Source organism: Brachyistius frenatus, unplaced genomic scaffold (assembly GCF_029030835.1).
Source record: "Brachyistius frenatus isolate BFR_SWC_R1_liver_20210118 unplaced genomic scaffold, ASM2903083v1 Contig_366, whole genome shotgun sequence".
In the NCBI taxonomy this organism is placed as follows: domain Eukaryota; kingdom Metazoa; phylum Chordata; class Actinopteri; family Embiotocidae; genus Brachyistius; species Brachyistius frenatus.
Genome location: NW_027210965.1, coordinates 210,355 through 234,391, shown reverse-complemented (window position 1 = coordinate 234,391; position 24,037 = coordinate 210,355). Strand labels below are relative to the sequence as shown.

The 24,037-nt window shown below is 42.3% G+C and overlaps 1 protein-coding gene across 1 annotated transcript in view; it reads left to right on the top strand.

Moving 5' to 3' along the window:
• The window catches only part of mpped1 (metallophosphoesterase domain containing 1), a 91,403-nt gene that overhangs the window by 16,912 nt on the left and 50,454 nt on the right, over window positions 1-24,037 (top strand). The window contains exon 3 of the mRNA XM_069724232.1: window positions 12,625-12,850. Coding sequence (XP_069580333.1) covers window positions 12,625-12,850 — 226 coding nt within the window. The remainder of the gene's footprint in view (window positions 1-12,624; window positions 12,851-24,037) is intronic.

Below are 24,037 nucleotides of genomic sequence, written 5' to 3'. Positions count from 1 at the left end.
CTGCTCAGGAGACACAGTGTGTCTCCCTCATTGCACCTGCTTCTACATCTGTGTGTGTGTGTGTGTGTGGGGGGGGGGGGTGTTCCACCCCTCCACCTCTTCACCTCCTCTCTGGACCTCCTCTTCACCTCCTCAGCTTCCCTCCTTCTTCTCCATGCTCGCTGCCTTTAACTCTGCAACAAGGAAGTTATTAAACTTTCATAACTGCTGTCTTTTACTGCTCTCCTCTTTCACTCCTTCCCTGTTCCCTCCTTCCTCCTCTGTCCTCCTCTTCTCTTCTCCTCCTCTCTGCTCCTGTTGTCCTCCCTACTCCCTCCTCCTTGTGCAGAGAGCTGCTGCAGGAGAACATAAGTGTGGTGCTGAGTGAGGGAGGAGAAGGAAGCGGGATGTGACGGTGGTCTTAGAAACATCTCCACTTTCTCTTTCAGACAACTTTTCTTTTTGCCTTCATGTTCAGAAAACGTTGTGAAGCCAGCGAGCCTCTGAGGATTCTGCTCATGAGATGATGGAAGTGTTTCTCATAATTCCCATCTCTTTGTCACAGTTTGTTTTCTGGGTCAGCGTCAGTGCCTGTAATTCATTGTCGACTAACTGTTGCCAAATCTATCGTTAGCCCTCCTTTCAAATGGGAGCAGACAGCAGTCGAAGGGAGGCGGAGCTGTTGGAGCTCCTCAGGGAGCCAAGGCTTCGTCTACCTACAGCTGGAAACCCCTCGCATTCAGACACCAGGGTGATAAGAAATTCACCCAAAAAAACTCCTCCTACATTTCCCTTCATGCACCAGCAGATTATTTACATAGAAGTTCTCTTCTCCAGTTTAATATCAGCTTCCTTTTTTAATTTGACGTATCCAAATCGGTTTTATTATCAGACTCAACAAAGCTGTTTGTAAGACAGAAGAATTTAAATAAGTGCTGGCACACTGAGGAGAACTCCTCACAGCCAATTAACTGAGGAAGTCAGCAAATGAAACAACAGGAACGTAACAAAATGTTTTGTTGGGTTTTATTATTCCTGTTATATTTGACTCTCTATCACTCTCACATGGAGGAGAAGTGGGGACACAAAACTAAATAAAAAATGAAATACACCAAAGAAGTGCAGAGAAAATATTATAGAAAGATGCAAATCTGCACATCATTTGTTTCTCCTCTGACTTTCCATCTAGCCCCATCATCAGGTGAACACTTTCATTTGTTCAGTACTTCAGTATAAATAATTTCCTCCAGAAAATAGTGATTGATTGCAATAATCAAAACAAATTGGAACAATCTCTGTAATTTTCCTTGTCAGCTTGCAAATTAGCAAAATTCCTGCGATTTTTCTTAAAAAACTGTTGTGAGTAGAAGCTCAGCTGAAACAACATAAAGTCTCCTTTCAAAGTAAAACTGTCTTTATTACCAAAAAATAAGTCTTAATTTCCCGTCATTAGGCTCCGCCCCCTCTCCTCTCACCATCAAAACAAACTGCTGCTAGCTCACCACAACAACAGGAAGTGCCGGGGTTTGTGGGAAATGTGGTCTTCTGATGGAAGGAGGAACACGTTCAATGAGTTTTCTCCACTTCCAGCTGTGAGAGACTGAACTTAGTTTTAGTGTTGAATGTGATTTAAAGCATCTAAAGCTCTTATTCTGAAGGCAGATGTGTTCCTTGTTTCTATATTCCAGTCGCAGACGGTCTGTTCTGGAAACATATGCAGCTTTACACTCTTTTTATCCCTTTGAGCTCCGTGATGCTTCTCTGAGAAAAACACATAACAGGTAGAATATTTCTGGGATGTGCAGCAGGATTATTATCACAGGAAGTCAGCACATGTTACTCTTTAGCAGGGAGTTGTTCCAAAAAAAATACATTTTTGTTTCTCGACTTGCAATTTTTTTTCTAATTTTCGCAATTTTACTGCAAAAGACTCACTTAAAACTTCCCAAATTACGTCAATATTTTTGATGAAATGTGCAGCACAATCAAACATTTTGGAATTAGCAATCACAGAGTCCTGGAAGGATGGGTAAAATACACCTGTACAAACCAACGACCGTCCATCAGCCTCAGCTGTACTGTGTTACTCCTGAAGAACAAATGTTAGCACGCTAACATGGTTAACTAAGGTGGTAAATAGGGTTTTATTAATAGTAATTCATGGTTAATTAACTCATCATTCTGGGATGCATTTATTAGGATATTATCTGATAGACATTCAATAATAATAACAGACAAAGAATCAGAAAATAAGGGTTGTTCTGTTCAGTTCAAGTTGAATTAATCCCGTTGTTGGTCCATCCACGGGTACATTACAAACAGGAAGTGCTGACAGGTAACTCAGCCGGAACCAGGGCTCAGAGGACAGCCGGTGTGTGTAGTCATGATCCATCAGGGGGAGCTCTCAAGACGGCGTTCATGTCTTCACCTGGGTTCCTAAAGAGACGTTCATGTCTTCACCTGGGTTCCTAAAGAGACATTCATGTCTTCACCTGGGTTCATAAAGAGACATTCATGTCTTCACCTGGGTTCCTAAAGAGACGTTCATGTCTTCACCCGGGGTTCCTAAAGAGACGTTCATGTCTTCACCTGGGTTCATAAAGAGACATTCATGTCTTCACCTGGGTTCCTAAAGAGACGTTCATGTCTTCACCCGGGGTTCCTAAAGAGACTTTCATATCTTCACCTGGGTTCATAAAGAGACATTCATGTCTTCACCTGGGTTCCTAAAGAGACATTCATGTCTTCACCTGGGTTCATAAAGAGACGTTCATGTCTTCATCGGGGTTCCTAAAGAGACGTTCATGTTTTCACCTGTGTTCCTAAAGAGACGTTCATGTCTTCAATGGGGTTCCTAAAGAGACGTTCATGTCTTCACCTGGGTTCATAAAGAGACGTTCATGTCTTCACCTGGGTTCATAAAGAGACGTTCATGTCTTCACCTGGGTTCATAAAGAGACATTCATGTCTTCATCGGGGTTCCTAAAGAGACGTTCATGTCTTCACCTGGGTTCATAAAGAGACGTTCATGTCTTCATCGGGGTTCATAAAGAGACATTCATGTCTTCACCTGGGTTCCTAAAGAGACGTTCATGTCTTCACCTGGGTTTATAAAGAGACGTTCATGTCTTCATCGGGGTTCCTAAAGAGACGTTCATGTCTTCATCGGTATTCCTAAAGAGACGTTCATGTCTTCATCGGTATTCCTAAAGAGATGTTCATGTCTTCGTCGGGGTTCCTAAAGAGACATTCATGTCTTCATCGGGGTTCCTAAAGAGACATTCATGTGTTCACCTGGGTTCATAAAGAGACGTTCATGTCTTCATTGGGGTTCCTAAAGAGACGTTCATGTCTTCACCTGGGTTCATAAAGAGACGTTCATGTCTTCACCTGGGTTCATAAAGAGACATTCATGTCTTCACCGGGGTTCCTAAAGAGACGTTCATGTCTTCACCTGGGTTCATAAAGAGACGTTCATGTCTTCACCTGGGTTCATAAAGAGACATTCATGTCTTCATCGGGGTTCCTGAAGAGACGTTCATGTCTTCACCTGGGTTCATAAAGAGACATTCATGTCTTCATCGGGGTTCCTAAAGAGACGTTCATGTCTTCATCGGTATTCCTAAAGAGACGTTCATGTCTTCACCTGGGTTCATAAAGAGACGTTCATGTCTTCATCGGGGTTCCTAAAGAGACGTTCATGTCTTCATCGGTATTCCTAAAGAGACGTTCATGTCTTCATCGGTATTCCTAAAGAGATGTTCATGTCTTCGTCGGGGTTCCTAAAGAGACATTCATGTCTTCATCGGGGTTCCTAAAGAGACATTCATGTGTTCACCTGGGTTCATAAAGAGACGTTCATGTCTTCATTGGGGTTCCTAAAGAGACGTTCATGTCTTCACCTGGATTCATAAAGAGACATTCATGTCTTCATAGGGGTTCCTGAAGAGACTTTCAGTTCTTCATGTGGATGTCAGCACACTAACACACCATGTAAAGGACCTTCAGAGCAGAGCTGCTGACGACCTCACCACCCTGTGATGAAACAAGGAGCATAGAGGTACTTGGTCGTTCTGAGTCGTGTGACTGAGGCGTCCGTTAAAGCAGACGTAGGACGTGGCGGAGAGCCAGCGCTCTCATTCATCAGAAGCCCACGTCGCTCTGGAAGTTGCAGCTTAATGTTGATCCACATTATCCTGGAGGCGTCGTCACGGTGAACGAGGAAGTGGAGCAGACAGGATGAAAGAGACAGAAGAGACAGACCACCTACGAGGACGCTTGATGATGCTCTGGATCTGTCTTTGTTGCTGCTGCTGCTGTGTGTGTGTGTGTGTGTGTGTGTGTGTGTGTGTGTGTGTGTGTGTGTGTGTGTGTGTGTGTGTGTGTGTGTGTGTGTCTGTGTCTGTGTTGTCTTTAGACCAGCTCATACGTATCTTTAAACCAGCTCTTACATGTGTTCAAACCAGCTCATATGTGTCTTTAAACCAGCTCATGCGTGTCTTTAAACCAGCTCATATGTGTCTTTAAACCAGCTCATACGTGTCTTTAAACCAGCTCATGTGTGTCTTTAAACCAGCTCATATGTGTCTTTAAACCAGCTCATACGTGTCTTTAAACCAGCTCATACGTGTCTTTAAACCAGCTCATATGTGTCTTTAAACCAGCTCATACGTGTCTTTAAACCAGCTCATATGTGTCTTTAAACCAGCTCATACGTGTCTTTAAACCAGCTCATGCGTCTCTTTAAACCAGCTCATAAATGTCTTTAAACCAGCTCATATGTGTCTTTAAACCAGCTCATATGTGTCTTTAAACCAGCTCATATGTGTCTTTAAACCAGCTCATAAGTGTCTTTAAACCAGCTCATATGTGTCTTTAAACCAGCTCATAAGTGTCCTTTAAACCAGCTCATGTGTCTTTAAACCAGCTCATGTGTGTTTAAACCAGCTCATATGTGTCTTTAAACCAGCTCATATGTGTCTTTAAACCAGCTCATATCTGTCTTTAAACCAGCTCATAAGTGTCCTTTAAAACAGCTCATGAGTGCCGTTTAAACCAGCTCATGTATCTTTAAATAAGCTCATGAGTGCCGTTTAAACCATCTCATATGTCTCTTTAAACCAGCTCATATGTGTCTTTAAACCAGCTCATATGTGTCTTTAAACCAGCTCATATGTGTCTTTAAACCAGCTCATATGTGTCTTTAAACCAGCTCATGTGTGTCTTTAAACCAGCTCATATGTGTCTTTAAACCAGCTCATATGTGTCTTTAAACCAGCTCATATGTGTCTTTAAACCAGCTCATATGTGTCTTTAAACCAGCTCATACATGTCTTTAAACCAGCTCATGTGTGTCTTTAAACCATCTCATATGTGTCTTTAAACCAGCTCATATGTGTCTTTAAACCAGCTCATATGTGTCTTTAAACCAGCTCATATGTGTCTTTAAACCAGCTCATGTGTTTAAACCAGCTCATATGTGTCTTTAAACCAGCTCATACGTGTCTTTAAACCAGCTCATGTGTGTCTTTAAACCAGCTCATATGTGTCTTTAAACCAGCTCATATGTGTCTTTAAACCAGCTCATACGTGTCTTTAAACCAGCTCATATGTGTCTTTAAACCAGCTCATATGTGTCTTTAAACCAGCTCATAAGTGTCCTTTAAACCAGCTCATGTGTATTTAAACCAGCTCATACGTGTCTTTAAACCAGCTCATATGTGTCTTTAAACCAGCTCATGTGTGTCTTTAAACCAGCTCATATGTGTCTTTAAACCAGCTTTAAAACCAGCTCATATGTGTCTTTAAAACCAGCTCATGTGTGTCTTTAAACCAGCTCATATGTGTCTTTAAACCAGCTCATACGTGTCTTTAAACCAGCTCATATGTGTCTTTTAAACCAGCTCATATGTGTTAAACCAGCTCATATGTGTCTTTAAACCAGCTCATATGTCATCTTTTTAAACCAGCTCATATGTGTCTTTAAACCAGCTCATACGTGTCTTTAAACCAGCTCATATGTGTCTTTAAACCAGCTAATAAGTGTCCTTTAAACCAGCTCATGTGTGTCTTTAAACCAGCTCATATGTGTCTTTAAACCAGCTCATATGTGTCTTTAAACCAGCTCATAAGTGTCCTTTAAACCAGCTCATATGTGTCTTTAAACCAGCTCATACATGTCTTTAAACCAGCTCATATGTGTCTTTAAACCAGCTCATATGTGTCTTTAAACCAGCTCATATGTGTCTTTAAACCAGCTCATATGTGTCTTTAAACCAGCTCATATGTGTCTTTAAACCAGCTCATATGTGTCTTTAAACCAGCTCATATGTGTCTTTAAACCAGCTCATATGTGTTTAAACCAGCTAAACCAGCTCATATGTGTCTTTAAACCAGCTCATATGTGTCTTTAAACCAGCTCATATGTGTCTTTAAACCAGCTCATAAGTGTCTTTAAACCAGCTCATGTGTATCTGTCATACGTGTCTTTAAACCAGCTCATATGTGTCTTTAAACCAGCTCATAAGTGTGTCTTTAAACCAGCTCATATGTGTCTTTAAACCAGCTATGTGTGTCTTTAAACCAGCTCATCAAACCAGCTCATGTGTCTTTAAACCAGCTCATATGTGTCTTTAAACCAGCTCATAAACCAGCTCATGTGTCTTTAAACCAGCTCATATGTGTCTTTAAACCAGCTCCATATATGTGTCTTTAAACCAGCTCATGTGTGTCTTTAAACCAGCTCATAAACCAGCTCATATGTGTCTTTAAACCAGCTCATCAAACCAGCTCATATGTGTCTTTAAACCAGCTCATACGTGTCTTTAAACCAGCTCATGTGTGTCTTTAAACCAGCTCATAAACCAGTCTTTAAAACCAGCTCATACGTGCTCATTTAAACCAGCTCATATGTGTCTTTAAACCAGCTCATATGTGTGTCTTTAAACCAGCTCATATGTGTCTTTAAACCAGCTCATATGTGTCTTTAAACCATGCTCATTTAAACCAGCTCTTTAAACCAGCTCATATGTGTCTTTAAACCAGCTCATATGTGTCTTTAAACCAGCTCATATGTGTCTTTAAACCAGCTCATGTGTGCTCATTGTCTTTAAACCAGCTCATATGTCTTTAAACCAGCTCATATGTGTCTTTAAACCAGCTCATATGTGTCTTTAAACCAGCTCATATGTGTCTTTAAACCAGCTCATGAGTGTCGTTTAAACCATCTCATATTTGTCTTTAAACCAGCTCATAAGTGTCTTTAAACCAGCTCATGTGTGTCTTTAAACCAGCTCATAAGTGTCCTTTAAACCAGCTCATATGTGTCTTTTAAAAACAGCTCATATGTGTCTTTAAACCAGCTCATAAAACCAGCTCATATGTGTCTTTAAACCAGCTCATGTGTCTTTTAAACCAGCTCATATGTGTCTTTAAACCAGCTCATATGTGTCTTTAAACCAGCTCATATCATAAATGTCTTTAAACCAGCTCATATGTGTCTTTAAACCAGCTCATATGTGTCTTTAAACCAGCTCTAAACCATGTGTGTCAAACCAGCTCATATGTGTCTTTAAACCAGCTCTCATTGTCTTTAAACCAGCTCATACGTGTCTTTAAACCAGCTCATGTGTGTCTTTAAACCATAAGTGTCATTAAACCAGCTCATATGTGTTTTTAAACCAGCTCATAAGTGTCTTTAAACCAGCTCATGTGTCTTTAAACCAGCTCATATGTGTCTTTAAACCAGCTCATGTGTCTTTAAACCAGCTCATAAGTGTCTTTAAACCAGCTCATATGTGTCTTTAAACCAGCTCATACGTGTCTTTAAACCAGCTCATGTGTGTCTTTAAACCAGCTCATATGTGTCTTTAAACCAGCTAATAAGTGTCCTTTAAACCAGCTCATATGTGTCTTTAAACCAGCTCATATGTGTCTTTAAACCAGCTCATAAGTGTCTTTAAACCAGCTCATGTGTGTCTTTAAACCAGCTCATAAGTGTCCTTTAAACCAGCTCATATGTGTCTTTAAACCAGCTCATATGTGTCTTTAAACCATTTCATGTGTCTTTAAACCAGCTCATGAGTGTCGTTTAAACCATCTAATACGTGTCTTTAAACCAGCTCATACGTGTCTTTAAACCAGCTCATGTTTGTCTTTAAACCATCTCATATGTGTCTTTAAAACATTTCATGTGTCTTTAAACCAGCTCATGAGTGCCGTTTAAACCATCTCATATGTGTCTTTAAACCAGCTCATACGTGTCTTTAAACCAGCTCATGTGTGTCTTTAAACCAGCTCATATGTGTCTTTAAACCAGCTCATACGTGTCTTTAAACCAGCTCATATGTGTCTTTTAAACCAGCTCATGAGTGTCGTTTAAACCATCTTATATTTCTCTTTAAACCAGCTCATAAGTGTCTTTAAACCAGCTCATGTGTTTTTAAACCAGCTCGTGTGTCTTTAAACCAGCTAATAAGTGTCCTTTAAACCAGCTCATGTGTATTTAAACCAGCTCATATGTGTCTTTAAACCAGCTCATGCGTGTCTTTAAACCAGCTCATAGTCTCTTTAAACCAGCTCATACGTGTCTTTAAACCAGCTCATATGTGTCTTTATACCAGCTCATAAGTGTCTGGACTTGTTTTTAAAAAGTGCTGGTGCAGCAGAATTTTTGAGGAGACACAGATCGGTTTTAATTGTTAAATTTACGAGCCGTCCTGCTGTCCGTCCCTCGTTGTCTCTGTTCCTCCACACCTCCGTCCTTCCTTCGGTGAGAGCAGGTGGAGTATACAAACCTGCCGACAGACAGTAACTCTGATCTGAGTTCACAAACCAACATCTTCTACTTCATTCATGTTTCATGTATTTCCTGCTGAGTGTGCAGTTTTCATCCTCCGCTCCACTCTGCTCCGGTGACACGAAGCGGTCAGCAGGTCACTGATGTCCTCCTGACGTCCTCCATGAAGAGCACACTGCGCTGGTGAGGAGACATATAACACGCAGTTAGTACCGCCTCGAGAAGACAAAATAGACGAGGAAGACTTTTAGTCATTTTTCATTTGACAATAAAGTTGAATTGTAAAGATAATGTTTATATTGTATTTTATGGTTTGGAAGTATATAAGTTAATTTATATTTGTACTGTCTGTAGAGTCGGTTGTGTGTGTTTCAGATGTCATTTCATGTTGCCGTGGCAGCCGGTGTCTCCGCCTTTCTTCTTGTATCTCCTGACATTGTTGCTGCTGGTCCAGTTCTCCACGACATTTACTCTGATGTTCAAACTGAGAAACACGTGAGCAGGTTAATGTGTGATTTAGCAGGATGTTAAAGCAGATCAGTCGGTGAACAGGGATCTTCTACTTGTATGCATCTGTAGAACATCTGTAGAACATCTATTTAACATCTGTAGAACATCTGTTGAACATCTGTAGAAAATCTATTGAACATCTGTAGAACATCTGTTTAACATCTGTTGAACGTCTGTAGAGCGTCTGTTGAACGTCTGTTGAACATCTGTAGAACCTCTGAACGTCTGTAGAACGTCTGTAGAACGTCTGTTGAACATCCTTTGAACGTCTGTTGAACATCTGTAGAACCTCTGTAGAACATCTGTTTAACATCTGTTGAACGTCTGTAGAGCGTCTGTTGAACGTCTGTAGAACATCTGTTGAACATCTGTTGAACAGCTGTAGAACATCTGTAGAACATCTGTAGAACCTCTGAACGTCTGTAGAACGTCTGTAGAACGTCTGTTGAACATCCTTTGAACGTCTGTTGAACATCTGTAGAACGTCTGTTGAACGTCTGTATAACGTCTGTTGAACATCCTTTGAACGTCTGTAGAACATCTGTAGAACATCTGTTTGTTGAACATCTGTTGAACGTCTGTAGAACATCTGTAGAACCTATGAACGTCTGTAGAACGTCTGTTGAACATCCTTTGAACGTCTGTTGAACATCTGTAGAACCTCTGTTGAACGTCTGTTGAACGTCTAGAACATCTGTGGAACGTCTGTTGAACATCTGTAGAATGTCTGAGAACACCTGTTGAACGTCTGTAGAACGTCTGTGGTACTTCTGTTGAATGTCTGTAGAACGTCTGTAGAACATCTTTAGAACATCTGTAGAACATCTGCTGTAGAACATCTGTTGAACATCTGTAGAACATCTGTTGAACGTCTGTAGAACATCTGTTGAACGTCTGTAGAACATCTGTAGAACATGAACATCTGTAGAACATCTGTTGAACGTCTGTAAGATGCCCTCTCAGTCCTCTGTGATAACTTGAGGTGATTCATTAGATGGTTGTCTGGGTTTATCCAGGGCAACTCAGTGAGGAGTAGGGGTGGGGTGTGTGTGTGTGTGTGTGTGTGTGTGTGTGTGTGTGTGTGTGTGTGTGTGTGTGTGTGTGTGTGTGTGTGTGTGTGTGTGTGTGTGTGTGTGTGTGTGTGTGTGTGTGTGTGTGTGTGTGTGTGTGTGTGTGTGTGTGTGTGTGGGGGGGCTGTGACAGCTGCTTTCATCTCCTTATTATTCCTCCTTCACACTCCAACATTTTTGGGCTTCCTAAAGTATTTCTGCCCCCACACCTTATGTCGCCAGGCTGTGATTGGCTGTTATGACAGCCGTCATCGGGCTGTCAGCCTCTTCTAAAGCTCCCTTTAATTACTCCTTTTCACTAACGTGACACGTTCATCACAGATGCTGCAGACTGGCACACACATAGGAAGTCAGCAAAATGAGCGCCGCACAAAGCAGCTCTGAAAACACGCTGTCGGACTGAAGGCCGGCCTCCTCGGTGTTATGAGCTCAGATCGATGGGCGCCCCGGTGAGCCGGCCTCTCAATAGCCAATTAGAGCCATTGAAATGGAGCAGAAAACAGGGGGCTCTGATTGGATGAGGTAAGCAGCCGTAATCACTGCAGTCTGTAAATGTTTAATATTCTGCACCGTAAACTGAGCAGACATCACTCTGTGTGCTCTCCCTCCTCTCCCTCCTCTCCCTCCTGCTCTCCCTCCTCCTGGAATGGTGGAGGAATGATGGAAGAATGGTGGAGGAATGATGAAGGAATGGTGGAGGAATGGTGGAGGAATGATGAAGGAATGGCGGAGGAATGGCGGAGGAATGATGGTGTATTGATGAAGGAATGGTGGAGGAATCATGAAGGAATGGTGGAGAAATGATGGAGGAATGATGAAGGAATGGTGGAGAAATGATGGAGGAATGATGAAGGAATGGTGGAGAAATGATGGAGGAATGATGAAGGAATGGTGGAGGAATGATGGTGTATTGATGAAGGATGAAGGAATGGTGGAGGAATGATGGAGGAATGATGAAGGAATGGTGGAGGAATGGTGGAGGAATGATGAAGGAATGGTGGAGGAATGATGAAGGAATGGTGGAGGAATGTTGGAGGAATGATGGTGTATTGATGAAGGAATGATGAAGGAATGGTGGAGGAATCATGAAGGAATGGTGAAGGAATGGTGGAGAAATGATGGAGGAATGATGAAGGAAAGGTGGAGGAATGATGAAGGAATGGTGGAGGAATGATGAAGGAATGGTGGAGGAATGATGGAGGAATGATGAAGGAATGGTGGAGGAATGGTGGAGGAATGGCAGAGGAATGATGAAGGAATGGTGGAGGAATGATGAAGGAATGGTGGAGGAATGGTGGAGGAATGATGGAGGAATGATGAAGGAAAGGTGGAGGAATGATGAAGGAATGGTGGAGGAATGATGAAGGAATGGTGGAGGAATGATGGAGGAATGATGAAGGAATGGTGGAGGAATGGTGGTGTATTGATGCAGAGGAGGAATGATGAAGGAATGGTGGAGGAATGATGAAGGAATGGTGGAGGAATGATGGAGGAATGATGAAGGAAAGGAGGAGGAATGATGAAGGAATGGTGGAGGAATGATGAAGGAATGGTGGAGGAATGATGGAGGAATGATGAAGGAATGGTGGAGAAATGATGGAGGAATGATGAAGGAATGGTGGAGGAATGATGAAGGAATGGTGGAGGAATGATGGAGGAATGATGGAGGAATGGCGGAGGAATGGCAGAGGAATGGCGAAGAAATGGTGGAGGAATGATGAAGGAATGGTGGAGGAATGGCGGAGGAATGGCAGAGGAATGGCGAAGGAATGGTGGAGGAATGATGAAGGAATGGTGGAGGAATGGCGGAGGAATGGCGAAGGAATGGCGGAGGAATGATGAAGGAATGGTGGAGGAATGGTGGAGGAATGGCGGAGGAATGGTGGAGGAATGATGGAGGAATGATGAAGGAATGATGAAGGAATGATGGAGGAATGATGAAGGAATGGTGGAGGAATCCCTCCGTCCCTCCTTTCTTCCATCCCTCCTTCCCTCTGTCTTTCTGTCCCTCTATCCCCCTTTCCACCTGTCCCTCTGTCCCTCCTCCCTTCCATCCCTCCTTCCCCCCTCCCTCCATCCCTCCATCTCTAGTTCCTTCAGTCCCTTCCTTCCCACATTCCCTTTCTCCTCCATCTTCCTCCATGTCCAAATGTCCTCCTTCATCCGTGTCTTCTGTCCTTTTCTTCTTCCTCTACACTCCTCCTCATTTCTTCCTTCAAGTTATCTTCTCACTTCCTCTTTATGTCTCCTTGCCCCCCCCCCCTCCAGGTACCCTGCCCTACGATATTAAGATAGTGATCGCTGGGAACCACGAGTTGACCTTTGACCAGGAGTTCATGGCCGACCTCATCAAGCAGGACTTCTACTACTTCCCGTCGGCCTCCAAGCTGAAGCCGGAGAACTATGAGAACGTCCAGTCGCTGCTCACCAACTGCATCTACCTGCAGGACTCCGAGGTCACCGTCAGGGGCTTCAGGATCTACGGTTCCCCCTGGTGAGTCCACCCTGCTACTGCACATCATCAACAGCCTTTTATTTTCATGGATGCAGATGCAGATCTCAGCGCTGTGTGCTGGGAGCAGAAGTGGGCGTGGCCAACTGTCTGATTCACATCATATTGAATTGACAGTTTATTTAACTTTATGATAAACTGAACCAGTAGGTGGGTTTGATTGTTTATGTCAGTGGGATCGAACAGGTCGAACACCACCAGAACTCTGTGGGGTCCGTTGGTGAGTTTCTGCTCACCTGGTCTGGTAGAGACACACCTGGACCAGACCAGGTGTATGACCTTTGAACTACTTGTATGAAAACACAAGCTGGTTCAGGTGCTTCATGATCGTCTGATATTTGATGTTACCAGCTTTTATAAACTGAACACATTGATATGATTCATTTGACATAATAATTTGTTTTAGATTACACTGAACAGACATCATCTCCGACAGATGATCGTTGGTTCGACTGGTGGTCGACACGGTTTGGAGCTCCGGTTTGGAGAGGAGGTTCTGATGGAGGAGAGGAGGTTCTGATGGAGGAGAGGAGGTTCTGATGGAGGAGTGGAGGTTCTGATGGAGGAGAGGAGGTTCTGTTGGAGGAGAGGAGATTCTGATGGAGGACTGGAGGTTCTAATGGAGGAGTGGCGGTTCTGATGGAGGAGAGGAGGTTCTGATGGAGGAGTGGAGGTTCTGAGAGGAGGCTCTGATGAAGAGCAGAGGTGTGTGTCACCTGGGCAGCAGGTTTGGTGGGTACACCTGTGGAAGATGAAGTTCCTCAGTTACTCAGAGTTCAAAGATCCTTTACGAGGTGAATAAAAGATGCAGCTGGCGACAGCAGCTTCGTTCATATCTCAGTGTTTGTGTGTCGGAGAACCGAACCAGGTCCTCTTGCTGCAGTTCATTAAATATCCTGACTACGGTCCCTCACACCAAGCCTCCAAGTTCCCTGAGTGTGTATTTGTGTGGTGTTCGGTCCTGGTTAATATCTTTATTTGGAGGATGTGGTACGTGATGTAGGAACACTGCAGCTCCACAAATCACTTCATATTGTAACAAAGCATCAAGCAAATCTTTTGTTCGTGAGGATGGAAAAAGCAGCTGCGCCTTTATCTTCATTGTTTTCACCCAGTTTACACACAACATGAAGTAGCTGTGTTTGTGTGTCGCTGAGCAGAAGCTGTGATTTATTTTGTCAACGGTTATAATCTTTTTTTTTTTTTTAATAAACAGGAGCTGAGCATTAAAAATGCTCCGTAGCTCCAGTTTTTATTAGAAGTCCTCATCATGCTGCATTTCATCTCAGGTCCAACCTGTCTACTGTCCTCACAGTCATAGTGATGCTGCTGGGTCTCAACCTCATACTGGATATAAAACTACAGACTGGATATGGTCTGTACTTGTAGAGTGCTTTATCACATTTTGGTCTCAAAGCGCTTTTACATGGTTTTCCATTCACCCATTAATGAGACAGATCACCATGCAAGGTGCTGCCATCAGGAGAACATTCACACACCGATGGTTCACCATCAGGAGAACATTCACACACCGATGGTTCACCATCAGGAGAACATTCACACACCGATGGTTCACCATCGGGAGCAACTTAGGGTTCAGTGTCTTGCTCAAGGACACTTAGGCATGTGGACAGGAGGAGCTGGGGATCGAGCCACCAACCTTCCGATTAATGTGCAACCCACTCTACCGACTGAGCCACAGACTCCTGATATAAAACTACATGCTGGATATACAACTACAGACTGGATATAAACCTACAGACTGGATATAAAACCACGGACTATTTATAAAAGTGTTTGTAGCTTCAGGTCTGTAAAATGGTTCTGATCCAGAAGTGTCTTCAGCTGCAATACCAGCGAGTGCCACTAGAAAACTACAGACTGGATATAAAGCTACAGACTGAATATAAAACTACAGACTGGATATAAAACTACAGACTGGATATAAAACACAGACTGCATACAAAACCACAGACAGGATATAAAACTACAGACTGAATATAAAACTACAGACTGGATATAAAACACAGACTGGATATAAAACTACAGACTGGATATAAAACCACAGACTGGATATAAAACTACAGACTGGATATAAAAGAGTTCGTAGCTTCAGGTCTGTAAAATGGTTCTGATCCAGAAGTGTCTTCAGCTGCAATACCAGCGAGTGCCACTAGAAGTCGGCTCCAAAAAGCCTCCGGCTCCATAGACTCCCATTCAACTTCTCTCATCAAATCCAAAGTGAATAAAATGTGTCCATCAGTTATCTCGGTGTTGTTAGCTAAAGTCACTCCTTCTTCTTAGTTGTCTGGAGGTCCATCTGAAAATAATCCCTCATTCATTAGAAAAGAAGATTCAAGAAGACCTGTTTTTGGGGGCGTGTCTGTTTGATTGGTTACAGCTATCGGTGGGCGGGACGTAGTATCGTCAGGTTTCCAATCAGATCGGTCAGATCCACCGCTGGCTCCTCCCCCAGCTCGTCCAAATATGGTCACTTCCTGCTCCAAACCGCTCCGAAGTAGCAAGATGGTGACGGACAGAATCTGAACTGGAGGATTCATAACGTTCACAAACCAACGATGACATCACTGATTGTTGATGACATCACTGATGGTTGATGACATCACTGATGGTTGTTGACATCACTGATGGCTGCTGATTGGTCCTCATGTTTAAAAGGCTTCATTCAGGATTCACTGTAAAAGTTAGTTAAGATGAAGATTTCTGAATCCTTCTGTATGTAGTAGATATATCATTTGTTCATTAACACTGAGCTCCTCCTTCTGATTCTGGACTGAGTTCTGCTGTAAAAGTTCAACATTCCCAGAAAGTAGCCGATCCTTCACCAGCTGGTGTCACAGATCTCAGAACTGCTCTCTACTCATAATTTAGCAACTCAGATTCTCAGCAGCAGAAACCAATCTGGCAACCTCGGCAGCTGACATCTGAGTCATTATTAATAATGAGCTGCATGGCTGGGACACGCAGCTTCACACGTTCACGCAGCGCTCCACAGACACACATGAGAGGCTCTTCTCTCTCTGCAGTTTCTCCATCAGCATCCAATTAAGAACAAACTGGTTTCTGATGGGAGAGGAGAAGGTCTTCCATCGCAATCATTCACTGTTCTGTTATAATGCAGCGTATGAAATTATCGCTGTGCATTATCTTAAAGGAATCCCTCATCCTGCATGCAGTGTTAGAAAATCTGTACGTCAATTCAGATTAATTTAAACACAGTTCAGATTCTAGAAATCAGTCCCTCCAGGATTTGAATTTTTTTCATGATTGTTTTGATCAAAAATGTTTCATTTTTCTGCAGATTTTTTGCAAATTGCGAGAGTTAGAAAAACTGGAAGTCAGCAAAGAATTTTTTTTTTTTTTTAAGCACTATCTGATAAAGGAATACATCTTTGATCACGTCCTGTGATAATAATCATGCTGCACTTCACAGAAATATTTCAGTTCTAATCTTTTCTACGTATTTATTGAACTTAGAGAACCGTGGAGATATAAGCTGCTAAAAGCTCCTCAAAGCTCCTCAAAGGTCCTAAAAGCTGCATATGTTTCCAGAATAGAGCGTCTGTGACTGGAATATAGAAACAAGGACTACATCAGCTGTCAAAATAAGAGCTTTAGATGCTGTTTAATTCATGTTCATTCAACACATAGACCTGCTGGATGAAACAAACAAAGAGACGTCTCTGACAACTGGACGTGTGGAGAAAACTCATTTAACATCCAGTAATATGGAATCACTTCCTCTGACCGCAAACATTTAATCACATCATTTTAATGTGAAGGACACGTTTCACTTCCTGTTCCTCCTCTTGCTCCGGTTTCTCCCGTGAACAGAGTTTTATTTGGTGATGAAAACAGAAGCAGATACTTTCTGGTTGGATATGAGGAGTTATTGTTGGTAATAAAGTGAGTTTTATTGATAAAAAAAACTTTGTCGTAATACTTCCAGTACAGATTCTGTTGATGATATTTTTAGCAGAAAAATCATGGAAATTTAAAAGAATTGTAAGTTCCCACAAATATTGCAGATTTTGCTTAAATTTGTGTTAATTATTCAATTCAATTCAACTTTATTTAGATAGTGCCAAATCATAACACAGGTTATTTCATGGTACTTAACACATTAAAGTCCTTAGAGCAAGACTTTACAATATTATACAGAGAAACCAACAATTCAACAATTCAACAATTCAACAATTCCCAAATAAGCTAGGAGGGAAAAAACTCCTCTTTAAGGGAGAAAAACCTCCAACAGAGGGAAGAAAAACTCCCTTTAACAGGAAGAAACCTCCGACAGAACCAGGATCAATGGTGGGCGGAGCATCTGTTAACAGAACCGGGATCAGAGGGGGGCGGAGCATCTGTTAACAGAACCAGGATCAGAGGGGGCGGAGCATCTGTTAACAGGACCAGGATCAGAGGTGGGCGGAGCATCTGTTAACAGAACCAGGATCAGAGGTGGGCGGAGCATCTGCCTCGACTGGTTGGGGTGAGAGGAGAGCAGAGAGAGAAAAGGACAGCATAGAGATAGAAGAGAAGAACTGTTGGTGGAGACGACAATCACAGAGCAGAGACATGCAGCTCCATGACAGGACATCTGGAAAAGAAAGAACAGAAACTACACGAGTGAAGGAACTGAATGGAGACAACAGATAATAAGAAGAAACTATGGGAGAGAAGAAGATGGTGAGGTATGAGTCAGTTAAAGAGTAGGAGGAAAGAAAAGAAGCTCAGCATGTAACGAGGTCCTCCAGCAGCCTCGGCCTATAACAGCATAACTAAGGGTTGGTTCAGGTCTACCTGAGCCAGCCCTAACTATAGGCTTTATCAAAGAGGAACGTTTTGAGTCTAATCTTAAAGCTAGAGAGGGTTTCTGCCCCTCCAACACAAGCTGGTTCCACAGGGGAGGAGCCTGAAAACTGAAGCTCCGCCTCCCATTCTACTTCTGGAAACTCTAGGAACCACAAGTAGACCAGCGTACTGAGAGAGGAGTGCTCTGCTAGGATTATATGGTTCTATAAGATCTCTAAGATATGATGGAGCCTGGTCATGTAGAGCTTTGTAAGTCATCAAGAGAATTTTAAATTCTGTTCTTGATTTCACAGGAAGCCAGTGAAGAGAAGATAAAACTGGAGAAATATGATCTCTCTTGTTAAATCCCGTCAGTACTCTTGCTGCAGCATTTTGGATCAGCTGCAGGTTTTTAATGAGTAATTTGGACATCCTAACAACAAGGAATTACAATAATCTAGTCTAGAAGTAACAAACACATGAATTAGTTTTTCTGCGTCACGCTGAGGAAGGATTTTCCTGATTTTATTAATATTACGTAGATAAAAGAAGGCAGTTCTGGAGATTTGCTTTATATGGTGTCTAAAGGACAAATCCTCATCAAAGATGACTCCAAGGTTCCTCACAGTTTTGCTGGAGGCCAAGACAACGTCATCTAGAGTAACTAAGTGATTACAGAAAGAGTTTCTGAGGTGTTTAGCACCAAGTACAATAACTTCTGTTTTGTCTGAATTCAGAAGCAGGAAGTTTTTGGTCATCGAGGCCTTTATGTCTTTTAGACAGGCTTCAAGTTTTACTAACTGATTAGTTTCATCTGGTTTTATAGAAAGATATAGCTGAGTGTCATCTGCATAACAATGGAAGTTGATGCAGTGCTTCCTGATGACATCTCCTAATGGAAGCATGTACAAAGTAAAAAGTATTGGGCCTAACACTGAGCCTTGTGGAACTCCATAACTAACTCTTGTTTGTCTGGAAGACTCATTGTTGACATGGACAAACTGGACTCTATCTGATAAGTAGGATTTGAACCAGTCTAATGCAGTTCCTTTAATCCTCGTAACGTCTTCTAATCTCTGTAATAAGATCGTATGATCAATCGTATCAAAAGCAGCACTGAGGTCCAGAAGAACAAGTACAGAGGCGAGTCCATTATCTGAGGCTAATAAAAGGTCGTTAGTAACTTTCACCAGAGCTGTTTCTGTGCTATGATGAACTCTAAAGACTGAACATCTTCAAACAGATCATTCCTTTGTAAATGATCACAAAATTGACTTGCAACAACTTTTTCAAGGATTTTAGAAATAAACGTCAGGTTGTAAATTGGTCTGTAGTTTCCTAAAACAGCTGATCAAGAGTCGGCTTTTTAAGTAAAGGTTTAATTACAGCCACTTTAAAAGCCTCCGGTACATAGCCGGTTACAATAGATAGGTTGATCTGATCTAATATGGAAGTATTAATTAAAGGGAAGACTTCCTTCAAAAGTTTAGTTGGGATGAGATCTAACAGACAGCTAGAGGATCCAGATGAAGAAATAATTCTAGTTAACTCAGAGAGCTCAACAGGAGAGAAATGTTCCAAGTTTACATCTGGTCCTACAGTTGCTTTCAGGGCTGCTGTACTTAACATCACATCAGTGATGGTGTCAGGAAGGGTCGGCCTGATTCTCTCCCTGATAGTAAGAATTTTATTAGTAAAGAAGTTCATGAAGTCATTACTGCTGAGAGCTGAAGGAATAGAGGACTCAACAGAACTGGGACTCTTTGTCAGCCTGCTACAGTGATGAAAAGAAACCTGGGGTTGTTCTTGTTGTCCTCTATTAATGATGAATAATATAAAGTTCTGGCCTTACGGAGAGTTTTCTTGTATAATATTAGACTATCCTTCCAGGCAGGTGAAATTCTTCTAAATTAGTGGAACTCCATTTCCTTTCCATCTTTCTAGTCGCTGCCTAGCAGAGCGTAGTTCTGAGTTGTACCATGGAGACAACTTCCTCTGGTTCATGACTCTCTTCTTCAGAGGGGCGACATCATCCAGAGTTGTAGCAGAGATACTGCAGTGTTTTCTACCAGATGATCCACTTGTGTGGGACTAAGATCAATGTAGATGTCTTCCACTGCTTTAACACACGGCATCGAAGAGGATAAACATGTAACTGCTTCCTTAAACTTGGCCACGGCATCATCTGACAGACATCTACTGTAGTGGGATTTATTCCCACATGCTGTGTAGTCCATTATTGTAACTTCAGATGTTAATAAGAAGTGGTCCGACAAAACAGGGTTTGGAGGAAATACCATTAAATTTTCAGTTTCCATCCCATACGACAGAACCAGATGGAGGGTGTGGTTACCACGGTGACAGGGTTTATTTACATCCTGATAAAAGCCTATAGAATCTAATAATGAGCTGAAAGTAGAACTGAGGCTGTCGTTGTCCACGTCAACATGAATGTTAAAGTCTCCCACTATCATCACTTTATCTGAACTCAGCACTAAATCTGATCAAAAGTCAGAATTCAGTTAGAAACTCTGAATAAGGACCAGGTGGGAGATAAACAACAACAATACAATCCGTTTCTCTGCTTTCCAGTTTGGGTGAGAGACTAAGAGTCAGACTCTCAAATGATTTAGAACTAAGTTTAGGCTTTGGATTAATTGATCAACTTGAGTGGAAGATTGCTGCCACTCCTCCTCCTCCTCCTCCTCCTGAATCTCTAGGAATATGATAATTAATATGACTGGGAGGAGTTGCTTCATTCATACTACCATATTCTTCCTGTTGCAGCCAGGTCTCTGTGAGACAGAGTAAATCAATCTGATGATCAGTTATCAAGTCATTTACTAACAGAGATTTAGACCAGAGAGATCTGATATTTAATAATCCGCTTTTAATTGTCAGATTTCTTTGATCCATTTATTTGGTAGGATCCATTTTTATTACATTTTTATTGATGCATCTTTTCTTGAGTTGTTTAAATATCGGTGGTCTGGGTACAGACACAACCTCTACAGGATGTTGAAGGTTTTGGGTGAGTGACAGCTCTAAAGAAGCTGCAGAGGAGCTGTAAGACTGCAGCTCTGCGTCCTGGCCTCAACCCTGGATGTCAGGTTTTAGGGCTGTTAAGAGACACGGCCATGTTTCTAGAAAGAAGAGCTGCACCATCCAAAGTAGGATGGATGCCGTCTCTCCGGATCAGACCAGGTTTCCCCCAGAAAGTATTCCAGTTGTCAATGAAGCCCACGTTGTTAGCGGGACACCACCTAATTATTGAGATCGCAAGATCGTTACGTTCTGGAGGGACTGTTCAAGCTAATCATTGATTAATTTATAAGACTTTTAAGAAGTGAGTAATAGTGCCAGTTATTTATTTGAAGCAAAAATGTAAATGAAGTAACATTTAACAGGTGACATGTTACTAGTTTCCCTCATAACTATTTTAATTAATGTAACTTCTTATTATTCTGAACCTGATTATTTTAACTGAACCTGCAGGATTCACATTTCTGTTGTTTAAATAAGAACATCACGCCTTCAACACATGAAGTGGGGGGTTTTAGACTGACTCCAGTTTCATGAACTCACCTGTACAGATGAGGAGTAGGTCCTGCACAGTGATGCAGAATTAATATTCTGTTCTATATATACATATCAGCTTTATAGAATACATTCAAAGTATATTTGGATGCAACACTTTTGTAAATACAGACATTTGAAACAGTAATTTAATTGAATTAAATATTTTTCTGATCATGGTTATTTAACCTCTACATACATAAGACTTTTTACACAATTAATCATCATTAAAAACAAGTATTGTGTATTTGAATAAAAATACTTACAAGACTAGATGGAATAATAATATACGACTTTCTGTGTCCTTCAATTTACTTTATACTCAATAAAACTCGACTAATGAGTCCGATATGAACTCAAAGGGAGTCAAGTTTGATTTAGTCCCTCTCTGGACTGACACAGAGCAGCGTTCAGGGCCCTCCCGGTCCTGAGCTCCTGGTTGTACTGGGCCCTCCCGGTCCTTAGCTCCTGGTTGTACTGAGCCCTCCTGGTCCTGAACCCCTGGTTCTACTCATCCCCCCATGTCCTGAACCCATGGTTCTAGTGGGCCCTCCCAGTCCTGAGCTCCTGGTTCTACTGGGCCCTCCCGGTCCTGGGCTCTTGGTTCTAGGTGGGCCCTCCCGGTCCTGAAACCATGGTTCTAGTGGGCCCTCCCGGTCCTGAGCTCTTGGTTCTACTGGGCCCTACCAGTCCTGAGCTCCTGGTTCTACTGGGCCCTCCCGGTCCTGGGCTCTTGGTTGTACTGGGCCCTGAAGGCAGCGTATTAGGCTGTGTAACGCTGGGTTTCTGGATATATTCAATGCTGCTCTGATGTTCAGATCATTGTTCCAGGTAGCAGCAGGTATGTGGAACCTGTTTGACAGACGCTCCAAATAACTGAAATGATAAGAACTTGTAAACTAAGGGGATGTTTGGGTCTAAAACGGGTCGAGTATCTCTTGTGTTGTTTCTGCAGAAAGAGGGTTGAGTGACAAAGGAGAGCACTGCAGGACAGGAGGCCGAGGAGGACATCAGGAGGTGCTGCATGGAAGGAGTACGTTAAATCTCTGAATGTTTCTACTGATGCTCTCTGAGGAGACGGACGGCTCGCTCGAAGACAAACACACGACGAGAGACAAAGTGGTGCGTTTGTTGACGGGGGATTTGTGCAGAGTGACGGGGGAGTGAAAGAGAGAGACCCTGTTTTCTTCTTTAAATGAAACGGGCAGAAATGTATCGCTCCCCGCCGCTCAGCGCCGAATAATTAAGGACGGAGATGCAAAAGACTCCTTAATTAGATTTTTTAATTATTGAGGATTCACTTCTCCTTCTATAGTGGCCCAATTAAGAAAGCTCATCAAAAACTAAAGAGATGAAGAGAGGCCGTTTTCTTCTTTCCTCCTCCTCCTCCCTGCCCCCCTCCCCTTCCTCCTCCCTCCTCTTCTTCGGCTCTCGTTTGACAGAATGGACTACCTGCGCTCTGTTTGATGACTTGTCCTCGCTGATGAGCGGGAAATGGAAGGGACTCTTGCCGACTTTAATTAACTTACTTGTTTTCACGGCCCTGGTGAAAGTAATAGGAGGGGGCGGGGGGATAATGATTCTAATGATGGTGAGGTGGCATCAAGGTAATATGACCTGTTTCTCTTCTCTGAGTTGTCTTTGTTGTCCCCTGATGAGGAGACACTTAACAAAGTTCTGAATGAGAGGCGAACTCTCCGTCTTACAGAACTCCATCAGAACCGAGGTGGGTTTCAGCCCGTTGACTACAGATTGTTTCGTTCCTTTACTACCAACTGCTCTCAGAAGTTTTTAAACCATTTCCTTCCCTCCAGGCAGACGTTGGTTTCACCTCATAATCCATCACAGTGAACACTGCTGCTTTCATCTTCCACTGTTGTCATGTGGTACTGCGGGTCCAAACAGAAACGGGTCTGAACAGTCCCTGATGGAAGGCTCCAGCTCAGTCTGACTTGTGAGAAAAAATAAATGTTTAACCCTTAAATTCACGACACTGTTACAAAGATGAAGACATCGAACAGATTCTGATCTGCAGTAAACTCTCAGATCTCCTTCGTTTCATTAAATATTTGTCGGAGAAACTCCACAATGAACCTCTGGTTCTGGTTCTGTTAACAGATGTTCTCCACCTCTGGTTCTGTTAACAGATGTTCTGTATATCGGTGGTATATATCGGTTGTATATATCAGTGGAATATATCGGTTGTAAATATCGGTGGTATATATCAGTTGTAAATATCGGTGGTATACAGTGAACCCTCATTTTTCGCGGGGGTTACGTTCCAAATAGAAACCGTGATAGGTGAAATCCGTGAAGTAGTAACCTTTATTTTTTTTACAATTATTATACAATGAAATACTCCATAATACATTGAAACCAAAGAACAAAACCTTTTTACAGGCCCAAGCATTTGTTTAACAAATAAAAGTACTGTATAAATGTTTTTTTTTACAAATAACTACTGTACTGTAAAATAATAATTTTAATCATCAATACGAACTGAAGGCTTCAAATTGCTGAGATCGGCACCGCCCCACTGCGACCCGAGTCATTGGATTAGAACGGGAGGAAATGAAAAATGATTATGAAAACAAATACAAAGTACAGTAGGACAAATAGTGACTCGTGTATTTCACTGCTCTTCTGACTGAGCCGCTGCATCCTGACTCCGCTCTGCAGCGGTTCTTTCTTCTAAAGCCGGCGGTGCAGGTGTGGTTTTTCGAGAGAAGAACATAGTTATCGGTAGTTGTTGTCGCTCTTTTTTCTTCTGGGCAAAAAGAT